Here is a 21,641-nt window from a genome sequence, read left to right as displayed (position 1 = left end):
CTGTGGAGCCTGACAGGATTGCTGTCAGATTACAGCCTTACAACAGCGGATGGACTTGATGCTTTTCTTTCCAACCATCTTACAGAATGGCAATTGCATTGCCCTGTATTGTCACTGCATTTCTTCTAAGTTCATTTAATGCTGCAGTCCTGGGTTGTTATGAAAAGGAGGGTGTGCACTTAATGCACCTGTTTACAGATGATTTATCTTTTCCTCTCTGAGCAAGAGCCAAATCAGGTGTTAATGCTGCAGTCCTGGGTTGTTATGAAAAGGAGGGTGTGCACTTAATGCAACCTGTTTACAGATGGTTTATCTTTTCCTCTCTGAGCAAGAGTCAAATCAGGTCCCAGCACAGATTTCAATCTTTACATGCAGTATTTGCATCATGTTGTTACAAGCTTTAAAAAAAAAAAAAAAAAAGAAAAATGTTTGTCTGCTCCTTTTTAACATTCTAGAAAAATATGTGTAAGTTTATATGTTTTAGTATAAAAAGGACTTGGTCCTGAAAGGAAGAGAGTAGCAAAGTCAGGAGTAGAACTGAAGTCTTCAAATTTTTCACGCTATCAACAGGCAAATGAGATTTTGCTTTAAGAGACTGTGCAGAATATTTGGGTTGGGCACAAGAGGTAAGAAATTCTCATGGTTGGGAGTCACCAAACATGTAGTTGAGAGGTACAGAAGGCCTGTTTTACTGTAGGCAGGCACTGAAATAACTGAAGATATGTGGTTGAGTAAACAGATGAAATTTAGACAAAATAGAAAAAAATACCAGGGAAAGAAAAACATCTCAAATTTGTTCAATTCAGCAATAATCTTCAATTATAGAATACTGGATTTCTTTTAGTCTAAATGTACAAATTGACACCCTAAAGTCACCTTTATGCAGAAGGCTTGACAGCCAGATTCCTCCTGAGGTAGTAGGAACAGCTCCACTGAGACCAATGGGGATATTTGAGCTGAGGATAGGACTCAGCTTTCTAATTTAACAGCAGCATATGAAATGCTCATTTATGCTGGCACTCCAGTGAGATATCAATTAGAAAACAAATATAAAAACTACAAAGCAAAGCTTAGTTGCACTTGAAAGGCAGTTGATACCCCCTGTGACCCAACCTCCCAAGAGGCCAGAGTTACTGTGTCTGTAGCAGGTCTCTTGGTGTCCTCTGGAAAGCCTGCTTGGTTTTGTCCCCCAATGACCCCTTTCCTTGATGGGCTTAGACCTATTTTTGCTGTAACTCTGATTCCCCCATGCACTTGAATTGTGTAGATGCTGATTATGAAGTGATTTATCTTTGTTACAGCTAAAGGGTGTGTGTGACAGCAATTTGTATGGCTGAAAGTGAGGTAGGAGCAACAAAAGAATATTCGGATAGCTGGGTGAAAGCCAGGCTGATGGCTCTGGGGTCTTTCATGTGTCTGGGTGTATATTGAATTTATCTGCATGTCACAGAGTCAGTAGGTGAAATTGATTGGTGCTTTCCTGCTCCGTGTCTCTCTCAGGACAGATATCCGTGGATGGATTTATGCGGTATCTGAGCGGAGAAGAGAACGGCGTCGTTCCACCTGAGAAACTGGATCTGAATGAAGATATGTCTCAACCACTGTCACACTATTTCATCAACTCCTCACACAACACCTACCTCACAGGTACTGCTGGACACATCTAATGTCTTACCTTGCAAAAATTCTGAGTGTATATTCAGTGGTAACATAAAATACACTAAAATCATTAGCACTAAACAGATGATGGAGTTCATTCTTCAGGGAAGCAGCTGCAACACAAGTGCATCAAATATGCTTTAATTGACAGGTGAGCAGCAGTTGCTTTGTTCAGATAAGGCCTGGTCAGAAAGCCAGTGAAGTCCCTGGAAAGTTTCCCTCAAATGGGATTCCAGATTAAGGCCTGACTTTAGGGAGGAGAATGAACATTGTACTTTTTATGGCAACAAAGATAGCAAGACAAGTGTGCAAAGCAGAATATGGGAAACATCTCTGTAGCTCATAAATCTGCCCATAAACATTAAATCTGGCAGCTTGCTGTGTTCCATGAAATTTGCTTTGATTCAGAGATTAGGGAGGTTCAACATGGCACATAACTTTCTGACAGCCCATAAATGAAGGAGGGGAGATCTGTTCCCTGGCAATATCTAACGTCTGAGCTGAAGCTTTTAGGTGCTGTCATGTTTTTAAAAAGGCTGAGCACCCAGAAGCTGCAGTTAATTAGAGTTACAGTCTGAGCTGTGTTGTTTGCACAGCAAAGACAACAATGCTTTAAGACTCAGAAAAAGCTAAGGCAGTTTAGGAATTTGACTTTTGGCATTCGTTTTCTAGTCCAAGGTTCTGTTAACTCACGAGAAAAGAATTGTAAATTTACTATTTTCCTATTTTAGTTTGGTTTACGTAGGAACAAATGTTTGGGGCAAGCAGATGTGCACAGGGGGCTCTCTCCTGTTTGATTTGATGTTTGCTTTGCCTGTCATGTTTGCTAATGACTTAGCATGATGTTTAATTTTAAAAAATAATGCTGCACTGAGTGCTAAAAATGTGGTTTATGCATAATGTAGGCTTCTTAATGCTATGAACAGACTGGCCTTAACTGACCAACTCCTTCAGAATGCCAGTGTGCCAAAGCATAAACAACCCCAGGCAGCAGTAATGCCCACTTCAAACAGACCTCAGGGGAGTTATTTTCATCTGCTCTGTGTTTGTTACAGCTCTTTCTCCAGCACCTTTGGCAGCTTTCATAGAGTGAATGAACTGTCATTGTTTCCATTAGACACCATTTTTCAAGGGTTTATGTCTCAGCTGTAAAATGTGTTTTGTGCTAGAACTTGTCACACGAGTATTTGTTTTGACAGCGATTTTCTTTCTCTGAATTAAAAGAAACGAAAATCAGTGTGGCCACTTTTAAGTTATGATTCCAATATGCAGAAATTTATGCTCTTTGGTGGAGCAAAGGCATGGCCAAAGCAAAAGCAATTTTTAACTATGATGCTTTGCAGACCTCTTACCTCCAGTGTGGACTTTGTTCTGTCATTGAGGATTAGTTGGTGCTTAAGCCAAATGCTGCAGCTTTATACAGATATTCTGGAAGAAAACAGTAAAGCTGCAGTGCTAAAGGGAGAAGTACAGCCCCACGGGAGGTTTAAAGACAATGCAATTTAAGGTTGATCTGAAGAGATAAAATACTGCTCTCCTTTCTACCAGCAGGAATTTATAGCCAGGTCCATACCACCGATTTTTATCAGGGCTGGTCAGGACAGAGATGTGTTCCAAAGGTTTAGAGGTACAAAAGCCAAAACCCAAAGAATTAAGGGTGGGAATTCATTATTAGTCCAACCCATTCTAATTTTTTAACTGCACTACAAGTGACCTCACATGTTTAATTATTTACCTTGACACTTGCTAAATTTGCTTTGACTTGTATGTGAAAGTCTGCAACTCATCTCAGATTGCATCTACAGGTTTCTTTGCCTGCATTTCCAAGTAACTTCAGAGGCTATATTTGGAAACATGATCTTCAGTCTTAATTTGACAAAGTATTCCTAGTTTAGTAAACTGGGGGGAGTAAATCAGGATAAACCCAGGGGATGGTGCAGGAGAAGTTGGAAACTCTTTCAAATTCCTTTTCAAAGTCCATGTTTTCACATTTACAGGCACAAACCACAAGCCCTTCCCTTTTAGTGGGTTCATTATGTTCAGTAATGTGTGGCAGCTGGCTGACAGTGGGATTAATGATTTGATTTTTATCAAACAGCCTGAACCTACATGGGACACAGCAATCACATTCCCATTTGCTTTCTTCCAACAAGGAAATGAAATTAATGAAATTAACGGTGGCAGGCGATTCCTTTTCCCAAAAGAGTTTGAAGGATCTGCTCAAGTGCTGATGGCTTTGGAAGGGAAGCCTTGGAAGCACCTTTGCCCTGACTGAGGCCATGAAATAGCAACTAGTCATGTAATAATTATCAGGACAATAAGAAAACCATTCAGCCTGGCATTACTTTGTGATTGCTGGGTTTAATGCCCTACCAATTATGTCTCCCTTTGTTAGTTTTTTTAACCCAGAAAAAGCATGCACAAAGAAACAACATTATAACATAAAAAGCACCATGTGCACACTCTGAATTTATTTTTAATTATGCTGATCATTTTCCTAGCCTTTAGTAGAAACCCTTGGCAGTACATCAAGTCCTGATTATTTATTTAGAAGTGTTACTGCTTTCTTTTTTCTTAGGGAAATGTAATTTTTAAGAACAAAGGTAAAAGCCTATGAAGAAAGAAGTGATTTGCAGTGAACCTAGGCTAACTTAAAGAAATGTCATCTTTGAGAAACTTTTTTCACTGTCTCATCTTTTTTTCTCACTGGTATCATATTTATTTCTTTATTCCTTTGAACCCTTAAAGTGCAACCCTGTTTTTTCCTGGAGTCTCACCTCAAGTTTCTGCTGTGGGCACAATGGAGAGTGATTTTGCACATTTCTTTCAGCAGCACCCAAAGTCAGAGACAAATGATGACATGTCACACTCAGCCTTGCATGTTTTGAGGGCTGGGCACCTTGCTGTTTTTTATGGGAAATGCAGAATACTAAAATCACACGCCTTCAACACATGTTTTGGCTAAAAGGAACAATAATCTCAGCAGTAGGTTGCTGAGATAGCAGCTGAGCACATGTAGCCAGTGTGGGACTATCCCATCCACCCTCAGCCTCTGCTGCCCTGCTTACAATCTGGCATTTCAGTTGTTCCTAGAAAAATGGCTCACCAGGGGCAGTTCTCTGTTGCTGCCTGTGACCTGTCACCTGCCATCCTCCAGCCCTTCTGCTCTCAGTGCTTCTCAGTCCCCACTGCTGCTTATTGCCTGCATTCAGCCCTTCCCTGAAACCTTCACCTCCGAGCCTCCAGAGCAGTTCCCATGCCAACAGCACCCTAGGGAAGGGGTGGCAAGCTGGGGACACCTTCCTGCTGCTGGCCACACCAAAGCCCTGCTGTGCTCCAGTGGGAAGTGTTCAAAGCAGCAGGCAGGGCTGAGCATGATTCTGGCTGACAAACAGGCAGTGTGACAGTGTGGGCCCTGATCCGCTTGTCCTGCACGTGGGGAAACAGCTCAGGAGCAAAACTAATTCAGACAAATGGGCTGTGTCTAAAAAATCTCAGCTGCCAGCACCTTGTGTGGCTGCTGCAGCGAGCAGCCAGGCTCCCAGCAGTGTGGGGCTCTCAGTTTGCAGAGTTTGATCCTGGGCACTGATTGCTGCTCCAGGACTTGTCTGGAGAGAGGAGATGCAGCAGCTCGTGTTCGTGCCCAGCAAAGGGAGGACACAGGCACCTCGTGCTGGGAGAAACTGTTGGGACAGAGGGAAGAAGCAGCCTCTGGTTCTAGAATAGTGAAGAGGCAGGTGATTCCAAAGAGCTGGATCCAAAAATCCCCCAGTCTGGGGAGGAAAGATGTCTTAAACAGATAGCAACCACGATTTAACTCCACGTATTGCAAACAGCTTTCACTTGGAGAAATGGTGGTGGATGACCCCAGCAAGGATGAACTTCCTGAGAAATGAGCAGCTTAAAGTTACAGAAATGTGCAAGTGCTCTGTGGGGAAACCTGGGTCACATCCTCAGCTCAGATCAGTCTGCACCAGCTCGTTTTGCATACTGCCCTGTCAGATATTGTTTAGCCAATTGCATTTTTCAGAAAAGTGAATTTTTTGTCAAAACCCATTTCTCCTTAGCCCACATAGGGTGATGGGATGCAAATGTTATGCATGGTATTGCTGTAGACACTGCTTGTATTGTAGAAGGGAATACATAATGCTTTCAATTTCCAGTATTGAAAAATTGATCTGTACTCAGGCTATTAAAAATATACTGGAAGTGTTCCCTTTAGTGTCTGTGTTATCACATTTTAGAATTTTAGAATGCAAAAGGGGCATTTTAAACTAAATGCAAATAGGTTCTCACACAATAGACATTTCTAAATAATGTATACAAAACCCCCACATTTGGGAGAACATTTCTCGTATTCTGTATTTCAGAAAAACAAACTGTTGGGAGTATTAAAATATGTGCTAAGATTTTACACTCTGCCTGGGGGTCTTTCTGAAGGTTGTATGGTTTGGAGGTTGAATATCCTCTTATCCTTTGCAGGAATCCTTCCAAAATGTCTGAGCCTTATTAATAAGGTGTGGGAAGTGTCATGTGGCAAGTGATGCATGTCATGATTTACTTAAGCACTTTGGAAGGTGAAGGATCTCACTTAGCACTGATAACCACAGGAGTCTCTTGGGAAACAGAGCTTCTCTACATGCTCTGAGGGAAAAGAAAGACAACAGCAGAGCAGTTTTCTAAGTGAAAATGGGGTTGTTTATGCAGTAGAGTTCAGTGGATCCCTATGAGAGCCAAGGTTTCATCATCAGCTTAGGGATAAGTACATGGAAATGTGCGTTGTTATTCCCTGATCCATGCTTATGCATGGATTTGTTTGCATCCTGCAAAGATGCTTTGTTTGCATCCTGCAAAGAAAAGGAACCACTACTTAACCCAGACACTGGAACTGCACCAAAAAGGATTTTGTGTGAGGATAGATAATCTGCCATAATCAAAGGTGAAACAGGAGAAAGCTAAATTCCAAAAGGAAAGAAGAGACACGTTGTCACTTTGCTGACTCCATTTGGATTTTCAAAGCTTTCCAGCCCTGTCCAATTTTCTCTGTTATTGACAGATATTTCTCACTGGTTCCATCAGGAACTGAGAATTCTGATGGATTTCAACAGCAGTAATGTTAATACCTTGTGGAGTATTTATGATTGCTCCACCTCTTGCATCAGACAGAAACTGTAAACAGGGATTTTCAGATAAGGGGTTCTGTTTCACAGTTTTTAGTACAAGGTAAAAACAGAGCAAAGGCAGACAATGCTGTTTTGTGAAGCAAATCCCAAAATGTGTATTTCCCAGCATAAAACCTAAACACAGAATCACAGAGACAATGAAATGAGGATTCATCTGCATTATAGTATATGCCAGTCTAGATGAAGTATTTACATGTCCCCAGTCAGCAAAGAATGTTCACTGTAAATGAACTCACTGCCTCCTTAAAAAGAAAATTAATTTCCTTCAAGAAATCCAGGAAGATCTTCTCAGCAAGTCTGCTAGAAAGCAGGAAACTGCATCCATTTTCTTCACACTAAAAGAGGCACAAAGCCATTCTTCCATTACTGTTACCACTCTGCTGCAAGAGATTTATATCTGAATAGCTGGAATCAAACCTGTTGCAGCAGATGAGGACAGCCTGGCTGGATATCCTTCCCTGAATCCAACTGGACTTCTTTGTTGGCTTGGGTTGGAAATTTTTTTTGTGTTTCTTTTTTAATACTTCACAAGTTTGGGAAAAGTCAGTTTTTCCTTCTTATTTTTTAGATTTATATTATCTCATTATTGGAAAAGGACAGTTTAATTGAATTTCTCCCTGCACAATTTCACATCAGGAAATTTAACTGACCAACTCATTGCAGCAGTTAGCATCTTAAATATTGATTTGAGACCTAATGATGGTGCCATTAGTGACTGCAGGGGGTTTGTTTCATCTTGTACTGAACTGCATTGCATGATGTGAGAAAACGTGGTCGTGGTCTCCTGAGTCTCGCTGGTCAAGGGATAACAAAATCTCATAGAACTAAGTTGTTGTTATTATTTTATTTCATGTACTTGATGCTGCCCATCAGAAGCTTTTGAGCTGGCTTAGCTGGGCTATTTCTCTGTTAGACCGAGGGCAGGATCCAGCCCATGACACTGCCTGTGCCAGAGGGATTTCCGTTGCGTTCTTACGCTTCCCGTGTTCTTTGGAGCGCCACCCCTCAGCCAAGAGCAGAAGCTGCTGTTAGCTGTGATTGTGGTTAGATCAGTTGTGTGTGTCCCCGAGGCCCTGACTGACTTCCCTTTCTGTGTGCCCAGCTGGGCAGCTGGCTGGCAACTCCTCGGTGGAGATGTACCGGCAGGTGCTGCTGTCGGGCTGCCGCTGCGTGGAGCTGGACTGCTGGAAGGGACGGACGGCCGAGGAGGAGCCCGTCATCACGCACGGCTTCACCATGACCACTGAGATCTCCTTCAAGGTACGGGGCTGGGGCAGCTGCTGCAGCTGGGCAGGGTCCTTCTCCTGCAAAACCCTCACTGGTGCATCGCTGCCACGGCGGGAGGGGCGGAAACGCGAGGGCAAGAAGCTGCTGCAAGGGGAAATTACAGAGCAGCTGCGGAATGGCTGGAAGAGAAGAGTTGCAGCATTGGGACCTTGCGTGGGGAGAGGCTCCTGGTGGTCGTGGCAGCGTGAGGAGAAGGGATTATGTGGTGTGACAGCAGTGCCATCTGGGGCTGGGCTCCGTGCCCTGTCCGTGCTCCTGTGCACGTCCCTGCAGCAAACGGGGAGAGAAGGCACAGCCAGGGCTGAAGGACCGGGCACAGCCACCACAGCTGGCTCTGCACAGAGACACGTGGGGGTGTGAAGGCACTGGGAGAAACAGCTGGGTTACAGCTCCAGGAGACAGAGCTGGAGGCCACAGGACTGGGTCAGCAGTAACCAGCACATCAGCTCACTCCTTTTCTCCTCTCTGCCTGGTCACTGGCAGTGGGAGGCAAAAGTCCTGAACTGAGACAGGATGTGGCAGCTAGATCTCAGCAATTTGCAAGTCTTTAAATTCCTGTGAGCTGCTCATGGCCAGATGGGCAGGCTCCATGCACAGGACCCAGACACTTGGCATTATATTTTAAAAATACTAAGAAGTGTGTGTGCAATGTCATCCCGTACTTGAGACCCGACGGAAAGCACTGGAGGGTGAAAAAGAAAAATTAGCATCTTTGGAGGCTGTGAAGGGATATTTGTGCCATTCAAAACCCAAACATGTCATCTTTTTTATTGAATTTCATCTTCCATTTCCTTTTCTACAGTATAAGGTAGACCATATCCTTAGCAATAACCTTAAATTGTTATCTTCTTGTTCTTCTTAAAGATGTTTTTGATCTGAGGTGTTAGAGGAGCATAATGGAGGTGTTTGCCTGTAGTGTTAGGATTGGTAGTCAGCACAGCTTATAATGATACCTCAGGAAATCATTTTTGAAGTGTGAAGAAATAATTCTTCTTCATCTTTGACACTAACTCACCGTGGAAATACATTTCTAGCCTTAGCTGTGTGCAGGAATATGTGGGACAAGCAGGAATATGTGGGACAATGTTCATTACTGACTTTGGTTGTGTTCCAGGGATTATGTGGGGCTACAGCTTTGAGACATTTCTCCCATACTTGAAACCTGTTGTTGGGTGGGGTCTTTTTGTCTTCTAGTGCCTTTCTTTAGGGAAAAAAGCAAACAGGTCTGCCACAGACAGAACAGTAAGTTTCACTTGTACCCACACAATCCTTTTTTTCCAGTTTGCTTTCTCTAATTCTTCCCTGATTGAGTTAATCACAGAAACACATTAAACACCCTTCTTGCACGTTTGTTATTAACTTTCCAGTTATGTTTATGGGAAGCCAATTATGTTTATAGGCATGGGGTTTGATTGCTGGAAGTCTTTTAATTGGGGAAGATGGCTCTCGACTGCTTTGGTCATGAGCAGGAATTTAAAACAAAGCTAATCTGATTTTTAAAAGGATCATTAGCAGGAACGAGGATTATCCCTGGATATTTAGATGTTCAACCCCTGGCATTGTGCTGGCAGGAGAGATATTGGAAGGTATTTTAAACCTCCTCAGGAGTATTTCATCGGTCACTTCAGGACAGGCATTTTTTAATCCACCCAGAAAAATGTGAAAAACATCTCGATTCCTTTCCAACGCTCCAAGCGTGCCGCTCGGCCGGGGAGGAGCAAAGTGGCAGGGAAATAACGTGTCAGGAGTGTGAGAATCCACCCGTGCCTCGAGCGCCGAATCGCGCGTCAGCTCCGCTGCTGCTCGGCCTGCGCGGCCCCAGCCAGCCTTCCTGAAGGGCAGAGCAGCAGCCCTGCCCGTCCCTGTGCTCCTGCCAGGCTGCTTCCTCGGTTTTGCCCTCCCTCCGTGGCTCAGAAATCCGTCAGGTGTTGCTGAGCTGCCGCCAGGCTGGGATCCTGCAGGGAGCGGCCGTGGATGTCGTGCCGTGTGCGGGGGTCTCTGTGTGTGTAAGCGTGTTCACGCCTGGGGAGTCCCTCTGCAGCTGGAGCCACGTGTGGAGCCTGCCACTTCTCTCCCTCTGATCCTGGGGCATTTGCCTTCGCTGAACCCGTGTCTGACTCCTCATCCTCACGTCTCATCAGCACAATCCTAATGCCACTCTCCAGTTATCTCCCCACTCTTGCAGGGTTCCATCCCCTCTTGCAGCTGGAAGGCAGCTGAAAACAAGTGGGCCAGAAGAACGTACCAGAAGCTCAGCTTTTCTTTTAGCAAGTGGATTTCTTAGTGTTATGCTTCTCAGTTGAGCCTCTAAAAGTGCAGAAAATGAACAAGAGGAATCCCCAGAGAAAGCTTGTTTAACATAAATGCATCTTTTAGGTTTTAGTCATCCTTATGGTTTGGCATGGCAGAGACTTAGGGGTTCTTAGAAACCCCAGAGTTTGCCAGCATATGAAAAGTCTTCAGTGTTTTCTGTGTTCTTCTGGAAGAGAGATTTGTTCCAAGAGAGAAACATTTCATAATTTGTAATAATGAGTGCATTTATTGTGCACCTCACTAAAATCATCATTATCAAATGACTTTTCTACTGGATTTAGGGTTTCATTTTCTGTAGGATTGACAGGAAACTTTAGAGAAGTTTCCTTTTCTAAGTCCTCTGATAATTACCACAGAACCAACTGTTTTGAGTAAAGATTTCTTTTTTCTTTTGCCTTAAAGGGATTTCTGTCATAAAAAAAAGAAAAAGAACTAAAATGTGAGTCAGAGTAACTAAGGAGTTTATGGATATATGCTTGTGCTGATGATGTTTGGAAGATCTTCCTTTGTCAGAGCATTTTTATTATAGCACATGAAAGCTGTAGCTGCAGGCATGGAACAGCTCCCCACCAAAACGAAGCTTTACATTTAAACTATTGATTTTGGCAGACATAAGTCATTTCTTGAGAAATGTGCTGTTTGAGACTCATCAGACATTTTGGAGATTCGATTATGGTTCATGTTGAAAAATTTGGTTGTGGCAAGAGCACATCCAGAGCTTTCTGGAATGTTTAGGAAGGAAGGTTTGATCTCAGGGAATGATTTCAGAGCTTCTTGGGTCCTTTCTGTCATCAAAGGCCAAAACTCTGCTTCTTTAGAGAGTTAAATTTGTAATTGTGTTTGTTTTGATTCTTTAGGAAGTAATAGAAGCCATTGCTGAATGTGCATTTAAGACATCGCCCTTCCCAATCCTCCTTTCCTTTGAAAATCATGTGGATTCGTAAGTAATTACCACATTTCTCTTGTCTGATGTTTCATTTTTTACAAGGTCTAGGCATGGAATTGTGTGTGCACTTGTGACCCAAACAACATCTCTTACCAAAAGAGAAATTGGGCCTGTTCTTGAAAACCTCCCTGAAGTGGAACCTTTTGTTTGGGAGGGGAGTTTGACTGTGAGAGGGATTTTAACTTTTCACTCTCAGTGTGTCCTGATGGAATGCAGCAACACTCCAAAGAAAACGAGGCAGTGTTTCACCTGCTTGTGACCCTGTTCTGTGCTACAAACACGTTCAGGATTTGGTCTGCCTCTCGTGTTAGAGGCAGAGGCCAGAACCATGGACTTCTAGGACTGCAAAATGGGTGGTGGGGATGGCCAGAAACTGTTAATTTCTGCCAAAAAAATAACAGTTTGCATAAGTTTATTTCATTTTCTTTTTTTTTCCTTTTTTTTCCCCCCCAGTTACTAGAAAAGGACAATTTTTCTGTGTAAAAAAAGAAAAAATAAATGACAACACTTCTAGCTTTGTCCCAGTGATCTATTTTATTTTTATAGTTCTGATTTTTTTTTTTTAACATTAACTTTGGTTTTTAATGCAGAAACCATGAGGTTCAAAGTGGAGTGACATTGACACACAACTTGTGCCTTAATAATACAAACACAAAATTGATACAGTTACAATATTAATATTCATACAACAGACAAAATGCTATTTTTTTAATGCAAGCATCTCTTAATATTTCCCACTCTCCTATTTTTTTTTTTTTTTTTTTGCTATGAAAGCACTTCCAACACTTTGGGGGCAATTTGGACTCAGAAACTAATTTTTGGGTTTGCTTTTGTTTTTTGGATTTTTTTTCAATGTAAGCTAAAAATATTCTTGGAGGCAGCTATGTTTTAATACAAATCAGAAATTATGTTGGCACTTTTGTTTCTGAAGGAGGACATGGGTGAGGGCTAACTGCTTTATCAGTTTTTAGGAGGAACATTCTTGTCATGAGGGAAGGAACTGGTAGAAGAAGCTATGTAAAAATGCTTTTAAAGAACAGATGTGGCAATCCTGATCAAAAATTACACAGGTAGAAAAATTTAAAATCAGAGGGCTGAACTCCACTACCTGAATACCTCAGGGTATAAATTTACCTCTTGTGGGCAAATATTGTTTGCTCTGCACACATTTCGAGGCCACATGGTTGTGATTCAAACAGCTGCCTCTTAAATCCTGCTTAGTTATTCCTGTCCTGCTCTGAAAGGCCACGCAGATGCTGTGTTTAATTGCCTTTTCTAACGGCCCCCTCATTTCTTTTTGGTGTACATTGTGTCCCTTTGGGCTTGCACTCACCTGCTCCTGGGGGTTTGAACTCAGAGCGCTTCCACATGCAGCCTCTGGCCTTCAGGAAAGATGTCAACCATCATTTTTGAAAGTATTCTATTCTGTACTCATTCTTCTGGATTTATTACAATATACATTCACTCTGTTAATATGGGGCAGAGGAAGAACAACAGCTAAATTATTTTAACCACAAGGGTTACATTTTTCTTCCTTTAAAGTCATCGCGAGTAAAATCTTCAGCTGCTCCAGGGTGATCTGTTCTATTTTAGGAAGGTGAAGAAGTAAAAAGATTTATGAAATAAACTCCTGTCAGATGTAAGTTATATACAAAAGTGGCTTTAAAATTCTGAGATGAGCTGTTGTCAGAACTAAAGGCAGCGTGGCTCTGCAGGAATGTGACAAAGGGGACAGGGGTCCTGCTGCATTGCTGTTATTTACAGCTTGCCCCACAGAAGGCATTTTTCTCTCCAGAAACCTCCAGCCATGGAGTGAGGAATTAACCTGAGTTGTGTTCTCTGATATCCCTTTCCATACATTGCTAAGACACAGGTGTTTAGCAAAGCAAGTTTGCAAAACCATGATCAAATGTTTTCTCTTTCTGAGGCTTTCCTGCTCGTGGTTATTTTCTACTACAGTGAATAATCAGATTCAGTGTGTGTGTTTTCTGATTTTGCTTTGCCTGAAAATAATTTCTAGTTATTTTACCAGCTTCTACACTTACCCCTTAATTCCTTCACTAGTTGCTGGAAAAATCTGCAATTAGCCATGTCACTCACAGAAAAGTTCACCTAATTTCATGGAATGCTCCTTTTGTGTTTTCATTTGCTTGGAATTTTTTCTCCTAGATCTTAAGGCTGGATTTGGCCCTAAACGTTAACAAAAAGTACCAATGTTTTTTTAGAATTGCTGTCAAGAAAATCCTGTTTCATCAATTCCTACTTCCAAATATTTTTTCTGCTTTTCAAGTTGCGAAATTCTGCTCCCCTAGAAATTTTGGCATTGGCTTAAACAAAAATATGGTTTTGGCCTGTGTTCATGGCTTTTAAACACACTGCAATTATCAGAGGTAAATAAGTTTCACATCATCACCATAGATACGACAGTGTTAATCAGCACTGGACTTAAAACACAATTTTTCTTTCTTCTGGTTTATGTTCATGGGAATATTTTTGACACTTTTTGTCCACCTAGGGGGAAAATCACTTTTTAGCACTTTGTGTAAATCATCTAATTTGCTTTCCTTTGATGTGTCTCAAGAAGGGCTCCTCTCCAGTATCTTCACAGCACATGAAGGATTTTATTTCCTTTACTATAACTCCACTATTAGTGTATTTTTTATCTTGCCTGTTTATATGCAATAAAAAGCTAAGAAAAAGAGGCAAGCATGTAACTTTCAGATGACATAAAATATGATGTATGCCATCATTAATAGTGAAGTCAAAACATTCCCACTGAGAAAAAGACCACTAAAACAAGCTGTGGTTCTGTGAAGAAAGCAGAGGAGTGCCCTGAAAATGTTGAAAAGACCTCAAGGAGACCTTGGTGTTGGAAATGGGGCTTGCAAGGCGATAAGCAATCTGCAGACCTGAAAGCAGACACTCTATAATTAGAAATGCACTGATGACATAGCAAAAAGGTTAAGTGATCCTTGAGCAGTATCCACATAAGATTGCTTCCAAGATTAAATTTAATTACAGTTATTCATATGCTGGTTTCTGGCTGGAATTGTTGCTTCAAATATTAACAGGATTTTTATCACTTTTTCATCCCACACTTTGAATTATTTTAGACTCTTCTGGGAAGCATCTGTGCCTTTGTCTTATGCAGAGGAAGTATCTCTGCAGAAGTGATAAAAATGTAATGTTGGGAGCAGCAGTTGTGCCAAGGAGCCTCTGTGGTTGACCTTCATAATAAGCATGATAAAACTCAGTAAAACAAAGTGCAGGCAACACAATAATGATAATGAATGCATTTCTTAATATTCTTTATATTTCTGTATCTCCAGGTATCGTGCTCCTGCTTTATGTCCCCTCGCCCTGGCACATTTTGGGGGCACTTATAGCAAGTCTGTGTGCTACCTGTCCGTGTCTGCACAGTAAAAATCATAAAGCAGATAAAGTCAGCTCTTTTCAGACCATCAGTTTTCACTGCAATGCATGAATGCTGACAGAGTTTTCAGTAACAGGAGATGTGGACCAAGAAACACCTGGGTTTTGACTTCATAACAAAATTGCGGGAAGATACTGATCTAGAAAATTTGGTGTTTCTGTTGCTCTGGTTCATAATTTTCAAAGAATGAAAAATAAAAAGAAACTGGTATTCCAGCTTCTTTAAATACTTAAATAGGGATATGTAATCTGCTATTCCTGATGATGTCTCTCTTGCAGCAGTGCATGCATAGATATGTTTGTTAGGGAGAGAGGGAACACAAAGATCTACCACACAGATAAATGCTGGTACTCCTAAATTTTTTCTATCCCCCCCTTAGGAGCTTTTACAAATATTTGTACACATAGTCCAGTTCACAAAGACAAGTAGTTTTGTAATGCCAAGATTTTCCTCGTTTGGCCTTGTTTACTACCTCAAGGGTTTTTTGTGGTATTAAAACCTATTAGTTTTCCCCATAATTTTCCTGCTTTCTGCCTCTGGGATGCAGTGACATTGGAATTTATACTCTGAACCAACAGAATGTTGCATTACGTTTTTCTCATTTGCAAAAATGAAAGTTCTCACTGTGCTCTCTTTGAGGCAAACATGTAATTAAACACGGAAGATCAGGAGGATTTGTTCTAGCTGTGGTGGTGACTGGGAATTTATTACATTTAACCCTTGCTTTTTATTTATTTTAATTCCTATGGAGAGTTCTTTTTGGAGGTGTGCCCATTTAAGGATGATGATGATGTCACATCTAATTACTCCACTTTCAATAAATGCCCTCTTGTGATTCATGAGTTGTCCTTTGAACTTCCTGGGTTCTGAGGGAATGGATCTGTTCCAAACACACACTGGTGGAGCAGATTGAAATAAAGCTCACACATGACCCCTGGATTTAGGGCACATGCACACTCTGCTGCAGTGGTGCCTTTGTTTCCCTCAGTAGCTGAGGGCTGGAAATGCCCAGCACAACGTCCCAGCCCCATCTGCTCTTCCATCACCTCCTCCCGTGTGGGTTCTTTGTTCTGCTGCCCTGCTTGCCTTCAGCTTGATTCCCCATCCTCAGCTCAAAGTGCCTTTTGGCTTCTTTTAGTGCAGGACCGGCTGCGTGCTAAACACGGCATTCGTGAAATGCCGGCGGGATTTAAACTGCTCGCAGCTCTTGCTTTGGGGAATCATTTAAAGCCTCCTGGCAGTATTTTTTGTCAGTGACTGAGCTGATGACTCCTTCACCCCCTATCTGCTTCCAGGGGCGGCCAGGATGCTGATCCCAGGGAAATTACATTTTCTGATTGAAATGTCATTTGGCCACCCAGCCTTTTTGCAGCTCTGGTTTGGCCACGCTGACCCTGGGAGTTGGTACCCACTGACCAGCTGGGCACAGGAGGGCTGAACTCCTGCTTTGCAAGAGAAAAACGAGCATTTTTTCTCTTTTTTTTCTCTATACCCGGCTCTATTTTGTCATGAAAAGTAGCTCCATGGTAACATAAGGGCTTATAGCATCCCTGTCTCTTCCATGATATGCAGATCCTAATTAGCAGGAGCTGAGGAAGTTATATAAAGCCATATAAACCTGTCCTTTCATCGAGGCTTCCCAACAGAGTGTCAAAAAAGGAAACTGAAAGATGCCTCAGCTCAGATGCTACGCATTTTAAACAGGCACATGTAACAAAAATCCTCAGTTTTCTAAAATTAGAGAGTGACTGTGGTACTGAGCTGCATTTTGAGATGCTTGGAGTAATGTTTCTGAGCCATAAAACCTATCTTCAGTCCTAAAACTTCCATCAGTGGCATGCAGGAATTACTTCATCTTTTGGTTGCACTTTGGAAAATTGGTTATAGGTCGAGTTTGCTGAGGTTCAGTTCACGTATAGAGGATGTTGTGAGAACTGTTTCAGTCCTAAAACTTCCATCAGTGGCATGCAGGAATTACTTCATCTTTTGGTTGCACTTTGGAAAATTGGTTACAAGGTCGAGTTTGCTGAGGTTCAGTTTACTTATAGAGGATGTTGTGAGAACTGCTGTAGTGCAAGAAAAATGCCAGGCATGTGTATAAAGAAAAAGGAGGGGAGAAATACTTAAATTTTGAATAAAAGTATTGTCTGAAAGAGGCAAATTCATGTTCTGGTTGTTTCACTGTTAGTCCGTTGACTTATGCCTTTACTTCATGTATGTTCCCTTTGATGAACTCCATCAGAGGATTTGAAATAGTTGCATGATATATGTAGGTCTCACTGAAAAATTCACAGCTATTGGATCAGGAAATTAGATCTAGTTTAGAGCTACTAGCTACTCCATTACTGCTGCTTTCACTCTGGAGCATTAGTAGGACTCATTTCTTTCTTTCTTTTCTTCCCCTCAGCCCTAAACAACAGGCAAAAATGGCAGAGTACTGCAGATTGATATTTGGAGATGCACTGCTTATGGATCCATTGGAAAAGTACCCGGTAACGTGCCTTGGTGTTTATCACATCCCAAATGGCTGGGGGCATTTTTACTGCAGTGTCTCAGTCCTGCCTCATTCTTCAGTCCAAAGGAAGGAGTGAAGCAACGTGAGCTGTTGGTGACTTAAGCATCGTTTCTGATGCAGAGATTGCCCTGGTAGAGTGAATTGTGATCTTTTAAATGCAAATGATCCTCATAGCTGCCATTTTAAAAGGTAGACTCTCATATCTGAGCTAGTACTTATTTTGGTTATTACTGCAGACACTTCTATAAAGCATTTTTCTTCTTAAGTGCCCTCAGTAGCCCTGTTTCATTCAATGTTGACATTGCCTCTTGTGCAAAATCCATTTCATGTGAACAGGCCTTACAGAGGTTACAGGAGTGTCCTGTACCACATGGTCCCTAAGAAACTGCCATAAGCCTGTTTCCTCTGCTGTTCTAACAAATCTCTCCCCTTTCCTCCTGGAAGCTGGAAGCTGGGGTTCCTCTCCCAAGCCCTATGGATTTAATGTACAAAATCCTGGTGAAGAATAAGAAGAAGTCTCATAAGTCAGCAGACGGGAGTGCAAAGAAGAAGCTGTCGGAGCAAGCTTCCAACACCTGCAGTGACACATCCAGTATGTTTGAGCCTTCCTCCCCTGGAGCAGGTAGGACTGGGGTCTACTGATCCTCTCCTCCCTCAGGCACAAATGCAGCTGCAATCCCATCCAGTTGCAGTGCTGCAGCAAGGTAAAGGTGCAGCAGTGTGGGTTGCTCAGCAGGAAACAAGGCTGAGGTGTCAGTGATCCTGGAGTCTGCTCTGTGAGGAGTTCTCATGGAATGACCCAGAGCTCTGGGTCTCAAATGTGTGCTAACATTTCTCTGCACTGCTTATTAAGGACAGGCAGCTGCCAACTCCTCCACCCTTGGCTGCCTTTCCTGTGGGCCCAAGCCCAATAGCAAATATAAATGTTTTCTTTTCCTTGTTGCCTCTGGGCTGTGCCTGCCATTATTTGGTGCCCTTTCAGACAGAACCCGTTCCCCAGGGGAGCTGCAGAGTGTCTGCAGTGCCTCAGGGTTTAGGAAAAAGGGATGAGATCCCTGTTCCTCGACCTGCTCTTGTCCTGCATTAGTTGGGAACATGTCATGGACCTCTGTTTAAAGTGCTATAGGATGTTCTTCTCTTCCAGAGATGGAAACAGGCAGGAATAATAAAGTCTCTGTATCCTCATTCCCAGCCCAGTGTCTGTTCCCTGACCTGGAATTTCTTCTCCTATCGAGACTGAAATTTTGTGTTCTTACAAGCACAGACATTTATGCCACAGCAGCAGAAAACTTACAGAGTAAATTGAAAGCTCTGCTGAAATATAAGTTCATTGCCATTTGCCATTTAAAAACTTTTCCCCACTGTTTGTAGTTTTTTTCTGAACTCTGATTAACTGAGCTGAAAATTTTCATGCTGGCAGTTTGCCCCGAGCTGAATTAACGGGAAAGAAATCCTGCTTCATTTGTGGATAACATTGTTTATCCTATTAGCACCAAAGAGAGTTTTCAACTGTTGTTTTTAAGGAACTATGAAAATGGCATGCTTTGGAGTATGCTTGGATTGCAAAGGAAGATTCATCCTGGTGTTAGGGATGACTTAATACTATTTTCTTGATTTGCTTTAGACAAATCCCAAGCAGGAGAAAAAGAGGTATGTCTTCCAGCTGCCTCCTCTCCAGCGTTTGAAATCAGCCCTGCATTCCCAGCTCTCCATTTCTGTGGGCAGCACAGGGTGAGGACAGTGGCAGAGAACACAGCCTTGGCTTTCTGAGGCTGGGCTGCACAGAGGGCCACAGCTCTGTCCTTCAGGAGCCTCTCCAGGAGCTTTCCTGGGAAAAGCCCCAGGCTGTGAATAAAGATGATGATGGTGATGCCAGGCAGGAGGGTCAATCCCCTAACAGGGTGTGTAATTTTACAAATTAACTGTGACTATTATGCCTGTATTACCTCTGGAAGAGCTTCTGATTATGAAGATGAGTGCTTACAAATGAGAAAATGCTGGAACTGAGACTGCAGAATTGCTGTGGTCACCTGTGACTGCCAAAACACATTGCTTGTAGTCCTTGTGTCAGCCTCTGCTTCTCCCTTAGGACTTGTGCCTCTTTCTGAGAATGCAATTAGTCAATATTTTTCCTCTCTCTGTCATTCAATACTTGATCCTAGATAGAGCATCCTCAGTGAGTTTCTGTGGGGGTATCCAGGCTGCCTGTGAGCTCCTGACAAACAGCAGTGAATTTATCTGAACGAGACCTGTGGGAAGTGCAATATCATTAAACCAATTTTATCTGAGGACAGACAAATCTGACAGAACTTAAGAACACCCTAGGGATGAGTGATGAGGAACACCCAGAATGTCATTTTTCTGGAGTACTTTGAATTTTTAAGTGTTCAGAGCTCCAGAGACTACAGCTACAGCTTACAGCTATGAGAATGCAGCATTTCTGTAAGTCAGGTTCCAGTTTTTCTGTCTGTGGACAGTTAAAAAGTAATTATTCACCATTGTATAAGAACATTGTGCTAGTGAAGAGTTTCCACACGGCAGATCCCAAGAGTCACCATGACACCCTTCTTCTCACATCTCCACGTTGGCAATGTGTCATCCTGGAGCTCTGCAAGCCTTGTGCTCCTCTGCACCCAACACCAATTTCTTTCTGGAGAAATGCAATTAATCAGAAGCCTGACTCTTAATATTTCTCAACGTTAAGTGTTTCAGTACTCCAACCTTAATATAATCTTGACATTTAGCAACTTGGACATATTATTCAAACTACTCTGTTGGGTTGTATAGCTCCTATCAGAATTGCTGCTGATCTCCAGGAGAAAGCTGTGCTGATTTGGCCTTCTGGACATTCTAAATGAGTTTTTTCACAGCAGTGCAAAACAAAGTGGAAATTCATACTGGAGCTGATATCAAGATTCGCTGTGTCTTACACTGCTTGAGGTCAGATTTAAACTCCAGTAAACCCACATTTTTTTACGTGTTATAAGACCATATAAAAGTGTAGTGCTGGTGAAATAGTAGCAATAATTGAAAGAAGAATTCTGAGCTTTGTAGGATGCCTTGCAGGATGCCCATAAAACTGAGGTGGGAAGTGACTTCAATACATGTCAGTGGAAAAAACTTTTCCTAAAAGTAGAGCAAAGCTGACAAGGCAGAAGAAGAATTTCTGAGATAGCCCTTGTGAGATAGATTGCAATTTTGGTAAACAAGCCTCTTAGACCTGGCTGGTCCTGCACAATGAACAGAAGTTCTGTCACAGTGCAGGAGGAGCAGTGGCAGTTCTGCATTTCACCAAGAGCAGGCCCACACTGAAAGGAGCCAAAGCTTGCTAATGGAGCAGTATTTAAGTGCTGTTAAATAAGCAGATTGTTCATTTCTCACTGACAGGATGATGGTTCTGTCAGAGCAGTAGGTGCTGCAAGGAAGGAGTCAGGGGAGACAGAGACAGAGGGCAGAATTGGCTCCATGCTTTCGTGATGCCTAAATGGAAAACTGCAGCAAAGGTTTTAGGCTCAGTGTATGTAACTGCTGCTGATGCCAGCTGAGACCAGTTACAAAGCAAAATGGTTTATCAAACTGAATAAAGTTTATTTTTCCCTTTTTAAAAATCATCCAGTGCTGATGTACAGTGGAAAAAACCCAAAATGTGATTGCCCCCCGGGATGCTGGTGGCTGCCCAAATGTTGCAGAGTTAACAAGCTGCACCAGCAAGAACCACATTCATAATTCATCCTGGCCATTGTTTGAAAGGGTCTGAGAAAGCAGACTACCAGATTCCTCTGAATTTCAGCACTGTCTAACCTTTGGTTTTGTTAGGCTGCCAGTATCTGTCAGGAGGATGAGAATGGATAATGTTTAGCACAGTGCTTCCTCCACCCAGGGATCTGCCTTGTGATTCCCAGCTCTCCAGATCATCCTCCAGTCAGTATTACTGGGTTGAACCCCTCTACCCTTCAGCTGGGGTTCAGCCTCCTTTGCCCACTCGTTGTTTCTCCCAAGGAGCACTTTTATATCTCCTCCACACTGCCCCACTCAGCAGGGACAGCTCCTTGAAAACATCCTTCAAGCTGCCCTCTGACTTTCCTGTGCCCTTCTGCCTGTGAGTGCTTGGCAGCACCTGGGTTTTAACTCGTGGTAGGGAGCAGCATCCTCTGATTTCTTGATATTCTTCTGGCTGCCTCTGTCCATGGGCAGGCTTTTGTTTGGCTTCCTTGGAGAAGGACTATCTTCACTGTATTTGTGTGCCAGGGAGCACTGAAGAGGTCCTATGCTGTCCTGGGTTTGCAGTCCCATCTAAATGCAGAC

At 42.5% G+C, this 21,641-nt stretch overlaps 1 protein-coding gene across 4 annotated transcripts in view; it reads left to right on the top strand.

The window, feature by feature from the left end:
- PLCB1 (phospholipase C beta 1) overlaps positions 1 to 21,641 on the top strand; it is a 337,610-nt gene that overhangs the window by 230,923 nt on the left and 85,046 nt on the right. For all 4 annotated transcript variants that reach the window (XR_005953588.1, XM_041417186.1, XM_041417187.1 and 1 more), the window contains exons 10-14: positions 1,501 to 1,647; positions 7,945 to 8,102; positions 11,300 to 11,382; positions 17,229 to 17,313; positions 17,781 to 17,958. Coding sequence is in view for 3 of the 4 variants with exons in the window: in XM_041417186.1 (XP_041273120.1) it covers positions 1,501 to 1,647; positions 7,945 to 8,102; positions 11,300 to 11,382; positions 17,229 to 17,313; positions 17,781 to 17,958 (651 nt within the window). In the remaining variant the exon portion in view is untranslated. The remainder of the gene's footprint in view (positions 1 to 1,500; positions 1,648 to 7,944; positions 8,103 to 11,299; positions 11,383 to 17,228; positions 17,314 to 17,780; positions 17,959 to 21,641) is intronic.

The sequence above is a fragment of the Onychostruthus taczanowskii genome, unplaced genomic scaffold, assembly GCF_017590055.1.
Source record: "Onychostruthus taczanowskii isolate IOZ18803 unplaced genomic scaffold, ASM1759005v1 scaffold55, whole genome shotgun sequence".
In the NCBI taxonomy this organism is placed as follows: domain Eukaryota; kingdom Metazoa; phylum Chordata; class Aves; order Passeriformes; family Passeridae; genus Onychostruthus; species Onychostruthus taczanowskii.
This window is presented reverse-complemented; position numbering and strand designations above follow the sequence as displayed.